This window comes from Strix aluco, chromosome 25, assembly GCF_031877795.1.
Source record: "Strix aluco isolate bStrAlu1 chromosome 25, bStrAlu1.hap1, whole genome shotgun sequence".
Classification (NCBI taxonomy): domain Eukaryota; kingdom Metazoa; phylum Chordata; class Aves; order Strigiformes; family Strigidae; genus Strix; species Strix aluco.
In genome coordinates, this window is record NC_133955.1 from 5,311,994 (window position 1) to 5,329,333 (window position 17,340).

General features: G+C 42.5%; 1 protein-coding gene across 8 annotated transcripts in view; it reads right to left on the reverse strand.

The window, feature by feature from the left end:
* Positions 1–17,340, reverse strand: part of USP49 (ubiquitin specific peptidase 49) — a 17,517-nt gene continuing 177 nt past the window's right edge. The window contains exons 2-8 of one of the 8 annotated variants that reach the window (XR_012626384.1): positions 15,037–16,447; positions 12,400–12,604; positions 10,363–10,471; positions 9,341–9,546; positions 7,991–8,562; positions 6,744–6,801; positions 1–721 (exon numbers count right to left, since the gene is read on the reverse strand). Coding sequence is in view for 2 of the 8 variants with exons in the window: in XM_074850262.1 (XP_074706363.1) it covers positions 8,372–8,562; positions 9,341–9,546; positions 10,363–10,471; positions 12,400–12,604; positions 15,037–16,419 (2,094 nt within the window). In the remaining 6 variants the exon portion in view is untranslated. Of the gene's footprint in view, positions 8,563–9,340; positions 9,547–10,362; positions 10,472–12,399; positions 12,605–15,036; positions 16,448–17,340 lie in introns of all 8 variants that reach the window. The other 7 variants (XR_012626385.1, XR_012626383.1, XR_012626379.1 and 4 more) reach the window with 7 other exon arrangements.

Genomic DNA, 17,340 nt, shown 5'->3' on the forward strand with positions numbered 1-17,340 from the left:
TGGAATTTCATTTTTTTAATAAGAAACTTCAGCTTACAAAAACAAGGTGTAAAAAGAGTAAAGATTTACAAAAAAATCATAAAAACATGATTTTTATTTCACACCCGAAAGACAAAGGAACAAGTCCAGTCCTGGGTTGTAAGCAGGACCCATCAGCTACTTATTCAAAGGAAAAACAAAACTGTGACAAGCCCTAGGTAAACTCTAACCACCAGAAGGTTTCCTGGGTAAATGTCCAGATGAGATAAAGCTGGGACACTTCCTGTAAAGGAGCGATGACTGTGTGTGGGAAGCAGCAGCCATTTGGTGTTGCATAGCATTTTAGTGCCCTGGACTGGGGCTGCAGCTTGCCAGTATCAGCTTTAAAGTCCAGCTGCGGGTGGTGAAGCTGCTGGGGGGACAGTGAAAGCACCACGCGAGGCTGACGGAGCCACGGCTGCCATTTACTCACGTACGTTACCCGACAGCTCCTCCAAGATGCTGTTTGTGGAGCAGAATCACTTCCCAGCCCTGAGCGTTACGGCAGTAGGACTGCAACATGGCTTCAGATTCTTTGGACAGTTTACGCACGGGGTTTTAGTTTAAGACATTCTTCTGAAGTAGCGTTGCCTCCACGTTTCGTGGCCGAGAACTGCCCCCTTACCTGCCCCAGAGAGAAACTCATTCCACTACCGATAGAGATTCTTAAAAATGCTGTTTTCAAAGCGGGTATTTTAACATCCTGTAAAGAAATGAAGTTCTTTTGAAGTATGAGTAATCCAAGTTAGGCAGAAACAGTTTCTGCAGGAAAAGGGGATTAATTAGAACATTAAGTCATCTTATAGTTAATCTTAGTTTTGATTTAGAACACACTAATCTCCTCTCGAGGCCTGGGTTCAGGCAGGGGGCAGTTCATGCAGTTAAGTACATAAGGCTGCCATAGGTGACTTACTGGATGTTATCTTAACGAACCTTGACTAAAATAAAAGCTGCTGAACCTGCGATTAGGAGCAGTGCACTTCCACTGAGCTGTGAGACAGCTGGACAGATTGCCAGAAACATTCAGTAATTAATTGGATTCTCTTGTCGCTGCTGCCTGGGAGTGTCCTTGAAGCAAAGGCAGTCTCACTCATGAGCACAGCATGGCACACATCAGCTTAAGTCATTAGTGACTTAAGGACCAGAAACTTGAAGCAGAAACTAGAGGCTGTTCTAACTTAAAGCCCCCATAGAAGTCACTGAAAAAAATCAGAAAACCCACCCAAGCTCCAGCCTGGCCCCTCACCCGAGAAAGCAACGCAGCATTTCACTCCTGTTTTCACAAGGGCTGCCAGGGGGTTTCATACTGAGGGAAAACTGCTCGTCTTCTATCCGGCCTCTGCCAACAACACCCTTCCAGCCACCTTAACTTAGAGCGGGATTAACTTTTTTTAAAGTGCTGAAAATTAGCTTTAATTCTGCCCTTACTCAAGCCAAGAGTGAAGCTTACAGGGCATTAGCAGAAGTGGGGTCTCCCTGGCAGCGTCCTCCCCAAGCCCATCGCACCTTACGGGAGCTCGCCCGGGCTGTGCTCCTCTCTGAGAAGCTGTTTGAAGTTTCTAAGCTGTTTAAGTTTCTTTTATGGAAAGGCAGACCTGTAAAAAAAAGTTTTACTGGAAACAAAGTTGTTCCTTTCCTGTCAACTGCTCGTTAGATGTATAGAAGGCTGTGGCTTAAAGAGTTTGTGACTGCTTAAACAAAGCTGAAGTTCAGCAGAGAAAAAATAGGACCTAATTCTCTTTTACATGGGCTCTAGGTTGCCAGTGGTAAGTTACTGTAGTTTACACATCTGATAGACTAAGCCAAAACTTGGGTTTTCACGTGGAAATATGTGGTTCATCTTGTAGCAGTAGGAAATAGCCTTAAGGGCCAGGCCTAGTAATGCCATTTAATAAACGAAGATGACACTTACTATGAAAATGCCATTCCTAAATCAGAGGTGTGGAGTTATGCAGCCCAAACACTACAGTAACTGTGCAAAAGAGAAGGAGCCTTGCGGGTGGTTATCCTCATTGCTCTGCTGCTGATTCCGTTCAGCAGGGGCCTGTGGTGACGTTACCCACGTGCGTAGCTCTAGCCTGGCCATGCTATCGTACATTCTTGACCCTTGTCCAGCCACCAACACAACACGGATTTGTACTGACACAGATTATCCCCATGGTATGGGTATGGTTGTCTAGAGGAAATAAGGCTAGCCTAAGTACTTCACGCTTAACCCTGCCCATGTTGAAGGGATGTGGGTGTTCCTCTTTAGCAGGAGCAACAGTCAGAAGCCCCATGCTCCCAAAAAGAGAGGCTCACACAGAAATTGGTGGTAAAGCAGGAACAGAAACAAGAGGAGGTCTTTTCTACTCCAGTCCTAGTTTGACAAGTCAGGGCGCAGCACTTGCGCGTGGGAAAAAATCCAATTCACCACTTGCCCCCTCTATTGGAAGTCTGTTAATCAAGACTAAAAATTACAAATTAGGTAAAATCATCAACTGTATCATGTTCTTTCTCACTTCCAGTTATGCAAAGCATTTACAGTGACGTCGTGGGCTTTAAGTAGGTAGCTCCTTTATAAAACGTGAGAATTTGGGGTACTGTTCCTTAGGAACTGTAATATGTAATGGAAAAGCACCATTGTTTTGCCAGTACGAGGCTACTGATCAGAGAAAGTTTTTACCACAAAAACTACAGGAGGTTGCTGCTAATGAGACTGCGTTTGGATTTTGTTAATGTCTCTGCCTGCAAACACGCAGTGCTCTGACACACAGCGTCCCCTTGGCAGACGCTTCCTGTCTCATCTAAACTGAGATCACGGCTTACTGCTGTGGTTGGCTTGGCTTTGTTTTTACTGGTCATTTCATCCACCCCAACTCCTTCCCTACTCCCAGCCTGCACAGAATCAGTAGTAGGGCAGTTCAAGAAGAACCCTCAGGGTACAGCACTTTGTAACTGCAATGCATTCTTGTATCCTAGAACAATAAATAGTTAACAGTGGTTAAAGTCAATCATGGGCCCCTTTTTTTTTTTTTTTTTTCCCTCCTTTTTTTTCCTTCTTTTTCCCCCCTTTTGGAAACATACATTGCAAAGCTCATTTGTATGACTTAAGAACTCTTTTGAAAGAATTCTGGCTCACACGTGGAATCCATACACACACAAAATAAAAATCAGTACAACAGAAGGAGCAGCCTAAAAGCACACCCCTAAAATCAACTGAGACAAATAATCACTAGTTGGCACAGGTAACGTACGCAGCGTTTGATCATTTAAACGTGGTTTTATAAATTTAGAAGCTTGCTACAATGCTTCACATTCCCATCTGCAATAAACAGGTATCAATATTAATGTAACAGACACCAAAAAACCCGCTGAATTGAGGTTTTATATTCCCACAGGCAATAAATTATCCACCTAAATCCGTCCTACCTGATCTCCAAGCCGCTGAAGGGATTAGACGCACACAAAAAGGCAGTGTTCAGAGCTGGTGCTTGGGTTTTACTATTTACTTTGAAGAAGGGACACTTGGCCACCTTACACACTGTATCTGTTGCATATTAAATTTATGCAGGCATTACCACGGCATGCTTTTGCTCACGTGTGGAAGGATTTACTAAGCTGCTAAGAGGAAGCCTGTGCAAACACTGCCATGACAATGGGAATGGTATTTTTTTCTTTTCTAAACCAGCAATTAGCATTAGGTTTGTAACAGAAGGTGCTTCCCAAAGCTACAGCTACTCTAGCAAAAACCCCACTGGAGTTTTTATTCCTTGCCCTATGCTACATGCTCTGACACACGTCAACTTACTGACCAGACTGGAGGGGCCTGGGTGATGTAAGAAAATCTCAAAGGCCAAATCTAATCCTCCTTTGAACAAGCTGTTATGTGAAGTATTACAAATACCGAGATTTCAAACATGTAACACTAAAATACTAGCTTCTGAGCTGGCTGCTGAGCTTCATTCCATACAGAGACGAAATGTAAAAGTGTCAGTGATACTGAGTACTTGTAAAAACACACAAATCTGCTGCTTCGGTCAGGAGGGGGGAATTCACAACTTATTTCCCAACGTTTCTGTCCCATGCAAAATATTATTGATACAAGGCACCAAATCTAAGGAGTCATACAAAATTAGTTCACAAAATTGTACTGGCAGGTAAAGCTAATCTCCCTGTCTCTTGCTTACGTAGTTCTCATTCTGCACCACCACTGACTTCTGCTGGACCTCGTCCCAGGGTAATCTGGCAACAGCCAGAAGTTTCATTAGTCTCTCATTGGGATGCAATTAAGCATATTCAGGCCTGGGGACGTTACAATCAATAAAAGAGTTTCTAAATTACCACCAGGACAATATTTACGCTAGAAGCCTTGCCTTCTAAAAGCAAAAAAACCTCCTGATAGCGAGTCCATAGGACACACTTAATGCTTTTACCATTTCCAATTTTATTCCTACACTCAAAAAACCATCTGGAAGTCCCTAAGTGGGGGTGGTACTGCCACCCAGAAAAGTTTGATGTCAAGCATTTAATATGCATTATTCCATTTGCTGCCTCACATTATCCATTTCAAAGCCAGACCAGAGAATTGTTCTGGTCAGAACTAATGGGGGAAAAAAATTGTTTTTTCCAGTGCTTTGCAGAGAAACTGTTTTTGCAGTATGCATAGTGGAATACAGGCAGTAAAGGGATAACATAAAGGCAAATTTATGTAACTAACTTGCTAGTGGAATAAAGTTAGCTAAAAGAAAGTGGTTTCCAACAACTACAGCGGATGCTGTATCATACCTGGCCATGAATACATTACGATTCTTCATTCTTAAAAACGCAAAATTAAGGAATGCCAATTTACTTACAAGTTGAATGGAATAAGGGTATGTTGGGAACAGTTCTGTCCCAAAGACTGCATGCTCAGGAGCCTGACAATCTGCCAGCATACAGTGGCTTCCTATGCCCTCGGACAATAACCTGCAAGGACCTCACACTCGCCCTGAGCATCTCCCAAGGCAACTGACTCCTTGCTACAAGACTGGAACCCCAGTCCAGGAACGCCGCTACTCAGGGAAACCAATTCTGCTCCCGGTCGAACCAAAATAAAGTTTTTATGTTGCAGACACTTAGCTTGCAACTCACGACTGTGGCCACTGAACTCCACGCACGAGTTAAGTTACATCATCTGCCTGTGTGTTTGCAGAAGCAGAGCCTAAATCTGGAATTATTCTAAATACGCATCGGTGTATTAGCAGGATTTGAAGCCATACTGCTAAAGGAGGGACAAAGTTTGCTTTACAGGCTGCCCTTTGTCACTTAAGTGGGCTTTACTGTAGTTGCAAGTAGTATTTCCATCTTACTGACGTAGAGAGGTAACTTCCAATCAGAATTTCTGGCAAACAGGACACTATAAAACAGTGTCCACCATGGAGGGAGCACTGGGCTATGCCTATATAAAGAAGCCTGCAGTAGACAAATATAAACCAAACAGCATAAAAAATGCTATACGCTATCGCTTCCAAATAAAAGCTAAATATTACAGAAACCTCACAGTGTTGGAAAAAGCAAGTTTATTTACTTTGAAGTATAATTCATTCCTTCCCTATCAGGGCAATCATTTTTCTGACTGCAGTATCTCCACATCTCAGCACAACTAGGCTAACGTCACATGGAGAGGCCACTAATGTCAAAAGATGTCACCAGCAAATGCTACAAAATCTGCTCGGGCAATCAGATGCAGCAACGGCTACAGGTACGCTCCCAGCTCCCCACTCGATCCACGTGACAACTGTCTTACACCTGAATTCGGATATTAACGCAAAACACTCAGTCAAAAGATGAGCGTTCATAGCGAAGAGTCTCGGCTCACTGCAGTAACTAACGCTTCGCCTTTTATCGGATTTTTATACAAACGGGGCCGGTGTGGCTAAGGGATTCAGAAAGTGAACGTACCATTTGGTAGTCATAGCAAACCATGACTGTCATTTAGAAGAACATAATCCTCTTAAAGGGTAGGTAGGCCTGGAAGGACAGATGCATGGGAAAAATACCAGTTTTCCCTTCCACCTCTTCGATTAAAAAGGCAATCTTAAGCACTACTTTTCCTTTAATTTTCTTTTTGAGACACATAGTCTTCACAGAGCTTATGTTTTGCTCTGGAAAAGAATCCATCATGTATCTGATAATCACAAGCACTTGATTTTGATTCTTTCAGGAATGTCAGCTTTTATCTGTTCTGAACGCAACTCGGCGTCCCCTGCAATCAGCAGTCACATTTACTGGATCTCAATTTGGCCTGTTGCATTTTTATTAATTTTATTTACTGGTAGCACAAAAAAAATCCCCTACCTAGTAAATACATAGATATACAGACATTCCTAAGAAATCCTTCCAGACCTTGCCACATTTTAGAGAACCAAAACTAAAACTTTTTAATCAGTTCCCATAGGACTGTTTCAAATTGTCTTGTCCCCCAAAAAATAACAGTATATGATCTCAAAACTATATTTAATTGTCAAAAAGACAGGTTTTGTAGGCTCAAAAAGCAGCATGTTGCTCAGACATACAATAAATGGGAAACTTTAAGGACAGAGGAGACCTAGCATGACACTGTGCTCTGACAAAATAAAAGTTTCTTGTTTGATGTGTTCATCTCTGCATGGCTGACGTGATTAACAGCAGCCAAAGTAAGAAAGACCAATTTGCTCACAGGACAGGAGATTAGAAGTCACAGTAGTGGCATTTGGGAAACTTACCTCTTCACCCCCTCCAACAACAACGTAGGATTGTCAGTGTGTGTCTGATGAGCAAATGCTGACAAGAATAAAAGAAGAGGGAGGAAGAGAAACACACTTTCAGAACTTCTCTGCCTGGAAATGCAACCAATTTTTTTGAAGAACCTCATATTTTAGATTACTTCACCTTTAACCACTTTAAAAAAAACAACTGACCATCAAGATTGAATGACGTCACGTCTCTTTGCAGTTACATATTCAGATTTGATTAAAACATGAAATGTGAACAGCCCAACCCCAAATTATAAAAACACCTGAGGTACAACTGTAGGCTGAGAAGTGACTATAAATAGTCAACTAAGGCCCTATGTTTCTCATAGAATTCTAAAATCAAGATGATTACAGATACAGACATTTTTGTAGCCTTTCAAACTCAACACGGAATTTGAGATTTAACTACATTCCTTCCCTTTATGTCCCAGCAGAAATAAAGATTTCACAGGCTGAATTCTGCTCGCGACACCCGTGCAAACCTCACTGCCTTCAGTTAGTCTGGGCTTTGTGTGACCACTGCAATTAATGAATATTCCATTACAGAAGCTGTAACAGAAGCTAGCTGTGTCTCCCACCTTTGTGGTATTACCACCACCTTGTTCCCCTGAGGAAAACAAGCCACATTTGTAAAAAAGTGCTAGTTTGCCAGTGTAAGATGCCTCCATGCTACCTGCTTCTGCTGTCACAGCTGTGCAAGCCAGGGCTCAGACTTCTCGATAATCCTGATGACCAAGTTATGCCAGCAGAAGCCTGTAGTATAGGCTTTATTTTTGCTGCCACTGTAAACAGATATGACACACAGGTACATTCCTGTTTTATTACAGGGTTTTGTTTTTTTAAACAGACTTTCTCCGGAGCAGAACTGTTTTAAAATCACATTCCTAGTGAATTTAGCTGCCAATTCAGTTCAGCCCAGAGAATAAACCACCAAGTGTGCCCGCAGCCCCAGTAACACTGAGAAAAAGAGCTGTTGACAAAGCTTGCCAGCCATGGGTTTGTCCTCAGCTGATGGCAAAGAAATTGGTATCACAGAGATAGCTGAGGCCTGGGGGAATATTTTCTCCGGTAGAAGAACGTTAAACATTTCTCCAGCAAGAATGGCGCTCAGGGCAGTCAACTCCATCTATCCAACAACCGTTCAAATTAATACCTGGGTGACTGTGGGATTCAAACCCTGGAAATGTGAATGGCAATTAAAGGGCAGGGTACTATACCTGTTCCTTCTGGAGTTTTATCAGCATTACTAGGTACTGAAGGTTTTTGAAGCCAGTTGAATGCTTCTATTTCCTGGTTGTGCTCATTTGTTACACGCCTTACGCAATTCCTTTCTGATACGAGATGAATGATATACAGCATCAAACTTTCTCATTTCATTTTGTGAGCATAATTTAACAACAAGATGCTTTAAAAACAAGATTCTGACTACAATCTTATGTGTCAGAATTGCACAGCTCGATATGCTTTTCCAGGCCCTGGCCGGCAAACATGATGATCTGATCCCCTTCCTGCAGCGAGCCTTTTTTCCTACAAAGAGGAAAGATGTGAACGCCAATGGTTTTAAAAAACAACTGTTGATTGAGTTACAGAGCTCCCCATCATGGGAATGTCAGTCTTCTGTCCTTATCACTATTTTTGGACGGCACCTGAGCTTGGAGTTGTTTTTCTGAGATTCTTGCTTTGTCCTGCACTGTTCTTTGAGTGTAAAAAAGAATGTAGGCCTGGGTTTTGCACACCTCCTCCACGCTACATACATTCAGTTTGGAGTCATTGCAGTGGACCCAAAAACCTAGGAATCAAAGTGAGAAAGAGGACGTTAAGGGAGGCATAATTCCTTCTGAAGGCATTTTGGAACTCTTCATAGGAAACATCCACAGAGAAAAAGGGCAATGGAGGAGAAAAGGCTTCTCTATCTTTTCCTCTACAGACAGTTTAGAAAGGAGTTTCTAATCTGGAAAACATTTTGGTCACTTCTGTGCTGTTAACAGAGTTTAGAAATACCAAATCATAATTCAACCAATTGTATATTATAGCACAAAAACTCAATTAGGAGAATACAAATTCCTTGGAGATAACCAATTTGTACCTCTTTCTCCACAAGTCAGAAGACGGACTCAATACTAATTCAGCTGCAAAAAGAGACTGCTGGAAATTCACAAAAACCCCGCGGATGTTATTCATGAATAGTTCCTGTCCAGTTTCAAAACACTTTCTGTTTATCTCATCATCCCAAGGATACTGAGAAAAGACACCCAGCTGGAGCGGCTCCATGGATTTACATCGCAGGAGAAAATGAAGCATTCATGCTGTTAACAGCAAGCAATAAAAGGCATTCCGAAGGGCCGCAAAGCAAAGAGCAGCAATCTGTAGCTTTATGCAAAAATAAAAAAAAATTTTTTAAAAAAACAACCCCATGTTACTAGCAATACATTCTGGGAAACAAACTACCGAATGTCAGGAAACTTGATTCCAAACAATTCTGATCATAAAGCTTTACAACACCCTACGTCTGTGGAATAAAACACGAGTTTCTTGAATTTGTTTCCCCCGTAACAAGGCACACGCACCTCCCTCTGTGTTGTAGCAATATGCTGTGTAGTGTCCTGAGCCAAACCCTTTCCCGTGATGCATCACCACAGCGGAGAGGTCATAGACAAAGGTCTCTTTGTCAAGAGAGGAGAGAGAGTCCCTGCAGCAGTAAGGTTCCATGTTTAATACCTGGTCAAAGAGGACATGGACCCCAATCTTCTCACGGTGATTACGTTCAGACCACCTGCAAACACAAGGGCACAAATCAAAGACTCGGGATCCTGCTTCTCGACAGTGGTACAGGGCTGCGGGAAGATGCACACAAAAGTAGCCACCGCTAAACAACTCTGAAGAGCTTTCCCTGCTAGGGTCAAGCAGGCATCATAGACTTTTTTCCTTCTCTTTTCACTCTAACATCTGCTACAGTCATCTTTCGCATACAGCTGATTCCACCATGGATGCCCATTTGTTACAGTCAGGATATTGCTGAGATTTGCAACAGCTGAACACAAAAAAACCCCAAACACCTACTGTGACGGTCAAACAGCATTTAAAATACTTTATATATTTACTTTTATAATATACTTTTATATTTATAAACACCACACACCTCAGTTGCCTATGCCAACCATTTTAGAAACATTTCATAACATTTTGAACTTTGTCTGCTACATTGTATTCAACAGGTAAATACATAATATTGACATTTAACTATCAGAGGCTTCCAGCTTCAACAAACATCTCACTCATCAGTTCACCAGGCTCACAGCCATAGTTTCAAGTTGCCTGCAAACTCAGATACCACTGAGTACAATACAAGGAAATCCGCATTAATTTTCACAAAATGTTGTGTGTAGAGTAGAAAACATGCCACAAACAAGCTACTGATTGTAACGTAAGTAGTGCTCTGAGAGGGTATCACACATCTGGTTTGGGTAGAATGGGTATACACGTGCATTCCCCAGAAAGCGACAGAAGTTATGGGCCCACACTAATTATTTCTTTCCAAAAAGACAGAGGCAAGTCACTCGCTTGACGTTATACAGTGTGCCCCACTCACCTGAATCGTTTAAGGTGCAGTCGGAGGACCTGAGGTAGTCTGTAGATCATTAACTGCTTTTTAGCTTCGCTCAGAACAAGAGGTTTAGGAGAAGACTTTCGCCGTTTGCCTAGCCAAAAAAAAAAAAAAAAAATCAAGGCAAAGATTGTTAGGAGTGTAATAAATTTTCAGAAGGGGAAAAGAGCACATTATGAACTCTTTTTTTTTTTTTCCCCACTAGCAGTAGCCCAGCTCCCACTCACTCAGGATGGACATGCAAGTCCATCATTCCTTCAAAGAGCAGGAACTTCTCTAGGATCGACACTCACACGTTTAAAAATACTTAAACTTTTTCACTTTTGTGATGCTCATAATCACACAATCAGATACCACCTTCAAGCTGCTCACGCTGACATTTTGCTCTGAGAAATACACCAGAAATATTAAGACAGTTAGGGTCAAAGAGAGCTAGGGTTGTAGTAGTTTCAACAGGCAAACTGACATTGTATTCTGTCTACTACTTTGATCATCTTATACCACTAGAATAAGGCTTGTAGTAGCAAGCTTCACTAGCTCAAAAATATTAATACAAGTCAGAGGAAAACGCTTCCAGCAAGGTTGGAACCTCTCGCAGGGTTTCTGCCTGCCCAAGAATGTAAAACAACTGCTGAACCAAAACTGAGAAGAGGAAAAAAGGTTCCTCTTCCCAGTGATTACTCTTTCCAGGACACTGAACATACGACTGTACCAGGAGGAAGACAGGTGGCTTTCAGAGCTTCCAATAAGAAATGTACCTGTTAATTAGATTTCTGCACCTCACTGCACCAGTTCAGAACAGATGGGTTGCTCCTCCTCCGTCACGTCTGACAAGCAGTGCCCCCAATAGTTTTTGGCACCTAGACGCAGGCTGGTTGCCTTTCCCTGACTTTTTTTTTTTTCAGCTGCTTATGTTTCCTTAGCCATTTAACTCTGAAGTAACTGTTAAAATTCAGGCTTCCACAAAGAATCAAACAAAACGGAGTTAAGAGGAAGCTGTACTCATCCATATCGACACTTTGTGAACATTGTTTGTGAATCAGAATCTGTTCAAATGATATCTGGCTTTGTTTCAAGAACATCTAGTCAACGATTACTTCCTAACGCTTTGTGAAGATGTTTGGTAACAGATTTGCAAGTTGATAGAGAACAGATCTCTACAAATATTTGCTACATCAGCTGTTTAGTTGCAATGTAAGTCAAATTATTGGCATTTTCCTCCCAAGGGGATGAACATTTGCCATAAATACCTGCATGAATAAAATTTCAAATCCAGCTTATCAGGGTAGCTGAGCTGCATGATTATGCACAAGGCTGAAATTATTTTCAGGCATATAATGACCTTACACTCAGACCTACTACAGGAAAGCAGAAGTCATCTTCTAGCTGAGCGCAGCAAACACGGGCATTCATATTAACGGGTAATGCATTAACCCGAGACGCCCAGAATAATGTCAGTTCATTGCTTCTTGACAAAACGCCTACAGAGAGACAGAAACTCTAACCTGGCAGCAGACCTTGAGAATTCTGCATTTGTGATTTCTGGCTAATTGATTCAATTCTGGTTCTTGATTCAATCAAGAACAAGCAGCATACAGATGACTTGTTATAAAAGCCTTCCTGCCATGCAGAGACGAGCAAACCATAGGGGATAAGGTTCCTTCTTTTATCTCTAAATCCAATCCCCTCTCCCCCAAAACATTCTTGAAGTTGCCTTTCCCTCCAACACAAGCAACGAGAGCAGTTCTGAACAGGGTCACATTAAACCCTTAGTAAACTGCACTGCTGAACGGCAGAGATGAGAGAAAAATGACAGATCAGATCCAAACTGGTGCCCAAAGGAGCAGAAGCTACCAACAGAAGGAAACAAAACAGCATGAGCAGCAAGGAAGAACGGAGTTTCCCTATACATATAGGCCACAATATATGTTTTCAGACACACAAAACACGCATCAGAAACCGCTCACTCGGAAAAACAGACGGTGCTTCTAATGGCAGAGACAGCAGCAGCATCTGACTTACTGTTGCACTGGTCGCACGCATATATCCTCCCTTCCAGAGCTTCGGTCTCGGTGAACTTGGCCAACATTTCTGTCAGCATGCACTCTGCCTGATTAACAGGGACGATCCCTTTCTCGATAGAATGATAGCGCTCGGGGAATTCCAGGGAAAGATCCCAAAAGGGCTCAACGGTGTTGGATTTGTAGTTGCACGTTATGCAGGTGACCTGGGAATGAAACGTGTAGACACAAATGAAGTTATGTACGTGTACACCCGCAGACTGGCATTTACATTCACATCTAAAGAGTAAGTTTATGCCCAAAACGCAGTGCAGTTTCACAGACATAAAGCTGATCTGTGAGTCAAGAGAAACACCACTTATTTCCAGTCTGAAAGCTAAGTGTCCTGCTTTCAGCTGGGATAGAACTAATTCTTTTTTTCCCTTCCTTCTTAGTAGCTAGAATAGTGCTGTGTTTTGGATTCAGTGTGGGATTTGATATGAGAAGAATGTTGATAACATACTGATGTTTTTAGTTGTTGCTAAGAAATCAAGGACTTTTCAGCTTCTCATGTCCTGCTAGGGCACAGGTACACAAGAAGCTGGAAGGAGAGTGCAGCCAAAACAACGGACCCAAAATGGCCAATGGAATATTCCGTATCACCTAACGTCATGCTCAGTGTACAGGCAAGGGCTGAGTGGGAAGCTCACTCTGGCTTCCAGGACTGTGGTTTCAGGATTCTCTTTCCTCTGGGATCACAAGTCGGGAACGGGCTGGGCCTCGGTCAGTGGGTGGTGAGCAATCAACGTTGTGCATTACTCGTTTGTATTTTCTATTATTACTATTTTATTACCATTATTATTTTATTTCAATTATTAAATTGGTTTTATCTCAACCTGAGTCTTCTTACCTTTACCCCTCCAACTCTCCCCCAATTCCCCAGGGGTGGAGTAGGGTGAGTGAGCAGCTGCGTGGTGTTTTGCTGCTGGCCAGGTTTCAACCACGACACTAAGTCTATCCTGAGCAAATAATTTGAGCTACTTTCTCAGTTCTCAAAAAAATGGAGACAGTGTTCACCTTTATGGGATTTACTTCCTCAGATGAACACCATTACAGGTATAATACCAATTCACAGCTGGGTAACAAGCACTTTGGATCTGTTTTCTAGTACAAAAAGTACACACTAACATTTATCATGCAATCTTCCTTCCACAGTTTCTCTACTCTCCTCACATATTTCAAAGCGTATAATTCCTTTAATGTTTCATCTGCTAACTGTATAAAAATTATTCATGAATGGAGCATGAAAGGACAAATTTCAGACGCACTTGTTTTCCCATATCATGCCAAAGTATATAAATAAGAACAGCAGAAAAGTTTTCAGTTAAACACAAGAGGCAGAAACGAGGAGGTAACAGAACCAGAGAGCAGATCTGGTCAGACTCTGTGTTATTGTGAGAACCACCCACCAGAAACCAACTTCCAACCTTGCAGCTTCATGCACTAAAGACACCAGCAACTTCAGGATGGATCTGTAGCTAGCAGATAGGGAAGGAAGTCTTCTGTGCATAGAGTGGTTTGAAATTAAACACAGTACAGGTACACAAGAGTTTAAAAAGTACAATAAATAGCTCGGCAAGTTATTTATAGTGTATCACAGTAGCAGATAAATGACACGGATTTGTGAATACCTTCACACTGTTAACAGAGACCTATCACTGAACCTAGAACACTGACCCGAGCCACCACACACCATCATCCAGAGCCAAGAGCCACAACTGAATGAAGAACGTTTAGTTAAGAAGGCCACAAAAAGTTCGTGCACTGCAGAGACGATTCAAATGAACCACGACTTCAAGCATCCTTTCCCTGAAAAGCCAAAAGCTTTTAACTTGAAAAATACACCTTTTAATCTTCAACGTGCATGTAATCTCTTATGAGGGGTAAGCTTAGTAAGACTGGCACTGAGAAGGATGATATAAATAGTCATGAGAACACACACATATAATACACTTCATGGTCTGATCTTGCAAACACTTGAGTGTCAAGTTATGCAGATGTTTCATTTCTCCTGGAAAGCAAAGGTAGTTGAGGACTTTCAAAGTGCACTGGGCTCTCGGGGTCTGCCTTGTGGGGAATAACACATTTCAGACAAGGGAACAGCACAGGAATAAGAGACTGAGCAGCACGACAGGCACTTTCATCTCCTACAGAAACGTATGTTAAGCATGCTCAGTATTTCAAGATGACTTTCATATGCCTGCTAAAAAAAATTGTCACAGAGAGCTTATTCTTTAGAGCACAAGATGACTGCCCTCTCTGTCCTTCATCATATTCTTTCTAGCCATGGAAATAAAACCAGGAAGGGACAAAACTACAAAGATGCTTTAAAAACACAGTAAAAACTTAAAACGAAGGGCTCAGAACTTCTGTACTTGTGCAGATTTCATTCTGAAGTGGCAGAAGTCAACTGAATTTACAATACACATGACAAGTATCAACAATGCTGACAACCTGCACAGCAACCCATCAGATTTCTTTCTCAGAAGGTGCTCCTAAGCAACTCCTCTTATGTACCTGGTGGCTCCTCAAGAACCAGAGCCTTTGCTCCTCAGTGTGAACAGCTCCAAGTGATTTCTGGGTAAAAACAGGTGCATACCTGACTAAGCAACTGCCCATGAAAAATGGTGTTCACCACCTTCAGGACCTGCTTGGTGAGCTTCCTCTGTGAGAAAGGGATGAGGATCCTGCGCTTCGTTCCTTCCGACTCCAGCTCCTGCTGTACTTTATCCAACAACTCGCAGAGAAATTCCTGAGCATCCTGCTGATCGTAACCTCGAAACGCCGGGATCAGACTCCACACAGAGTGCAGCATGGCAAAAGGGGACACGAGCGCCCACTTGCCAGACCACATCACTCTGAAGAGGGTGTGCAATTCGTGACAGAGGGAGATGTGCTTTGAACTCGGTTCCTTGGGCTGTATTAGTTCTAAACTCCTGCTTATTGAGGAGCCACCATTTAAGCCAGCTGGCAAGCTCTGCGTGCCATATGATCCCACTTTGTCAGTCTTCCCTGACTCATTAGCAGCAGACCCATTTGCCAATTTGCCAGGCATCCTAGACTTCCCATTCACAGTTTTAGCTAAGAGTTCTTCTGTTTCACAGAGATCAAGTGTCAAAAAACATTCTCTAAATTTCTGGAGGTGACTGAGCACTTGCAGAATAGAATTCATATAACATGTGTTTCCCAGGTTCCTTAGACCCGTTACCCCGGGAGTCATCAGAGGCTTACGCCGGATGGAATAAAACTGTTTGAATCTGCTGCTCTGCATCTGCCGTGAGGTAGGGGAAGCGGTCGCCACCTCCCTGAATTTCCTTGGAATCAAGTTCTCTCTGTGCACGTGAGACAACAGCCTCGCACTCTTCCTCGGAGGAGTGTTTGCCAGCTCCTCCAGGAGTTGTCTCTTCATCTCCTGCCGCCGTTGCCTAGCTGCCTCCTTCTTTTTCTCCAACTCCTCCATTTGTTTCTTTTCTTTTAATTTCAGCTGCCCTCTAGAGCTCTTATCGAACCAGGTCCTTAGCGCCTTCGCAAGCAAGGACTGGCGCCTGTGCCAGAGAGCTGTAAGCATCTGAGATTGTCCCTGAGGGGTCCTTTGATGGCTGCACATGTCCTCTCCCAAAGCCATTGATCGCAATGTCCTGCCACTTCTTGTTGACGGATCATGTTTTTGACTTCTAATTGCTGACAGAGAACTTCTCAGCAATTTCAAATCACCCTCTGGGTTATCATTCAAGACATAATCTTCACAAAGGTAACAAAAGACATACAGATCATTAACTTCCATTGCCAATGGATGCCTGGTTTCTTCAAAGTGTTTAAGTGCATGCTCCTCGATGTACCTCCCACAGGCTACGTGGGAGCACTTCAGACAAGCCCAGATCGACTCAGTTGTCTGGCAGTCCACGCAGTGCCACTTCTGGGGGTTCAGGATAGAGTGGTCCTGGGCGAGTCGTAGCCGCCCAACATGTTTGCATCTATCCATGTCTTACAGAAGTCTTCGCTGCTTTGACCTTGGAAGGCAAAAAACAGAAAGAAAAGGAACTTAGAGTCACTATACATATTTAAAATGATCTCTTTTGTACCAGCTGTAAAGACCTATAAAAATACAGATGTCGCATCTTGTCAATCCCAACTGGTTTTCCCTCAACCAACTACATAATTTCTGCACATGGTCTTTTAAAAAGCAGTTTTTAGTACTAGCAAAGGATATTGGATTGACAAGGTCTACAGAATAAAACTGTGTATCTGTCTACTAAGGACAGCCCAGACAGCTGCCAGCACGGCTTACCCAACCTGAATGGCTCGCTTCCAAGGAGAAAAAGATTAATTCAGTCCACACACATATTTGATCTTTAGCTGCCCTCTTGAAATTGATACATACAAAATGAATTTGGAATCGGAATGCATGTCATCAGGAACTACACTGAGGTTACCAACTTCTCGCAGAAGCCACAAAAAAAACAGATAATTGTCATAACCAGAGCATTTGCAAGTCTGCAGGCTTTACATGCTACCCTTGAATTTTCTGATTTCCCACAGCCTCCTAAACATTTTAATGTTTAAAAAAATCATCAGGGAAAAAAAAAATGAAACATCTAATACTGTGTTATAGTAAACTTAAAGGAACATCAGCATGTGGACATGTTTGCATGAGCATGCATAAACAGAAAAAGCAACTGATTTATTAAATTACTATATTGAAAGTGAAATGAAAGCAGGGATACTAGAACTAGAAGGCACGAAAAGCTTTCACTCCGTGTCCTGCGTCCATATGTTTTATAAAAGATACTCAGCCGTACAAAGAGCACAACTGAACCACCACACCACACGCCAGCACTGTGGTTGCTTTTGTACAGACCCTCCAACGCTCCGATCCAACGGGAAGAGATCGGGGCACCCAAAG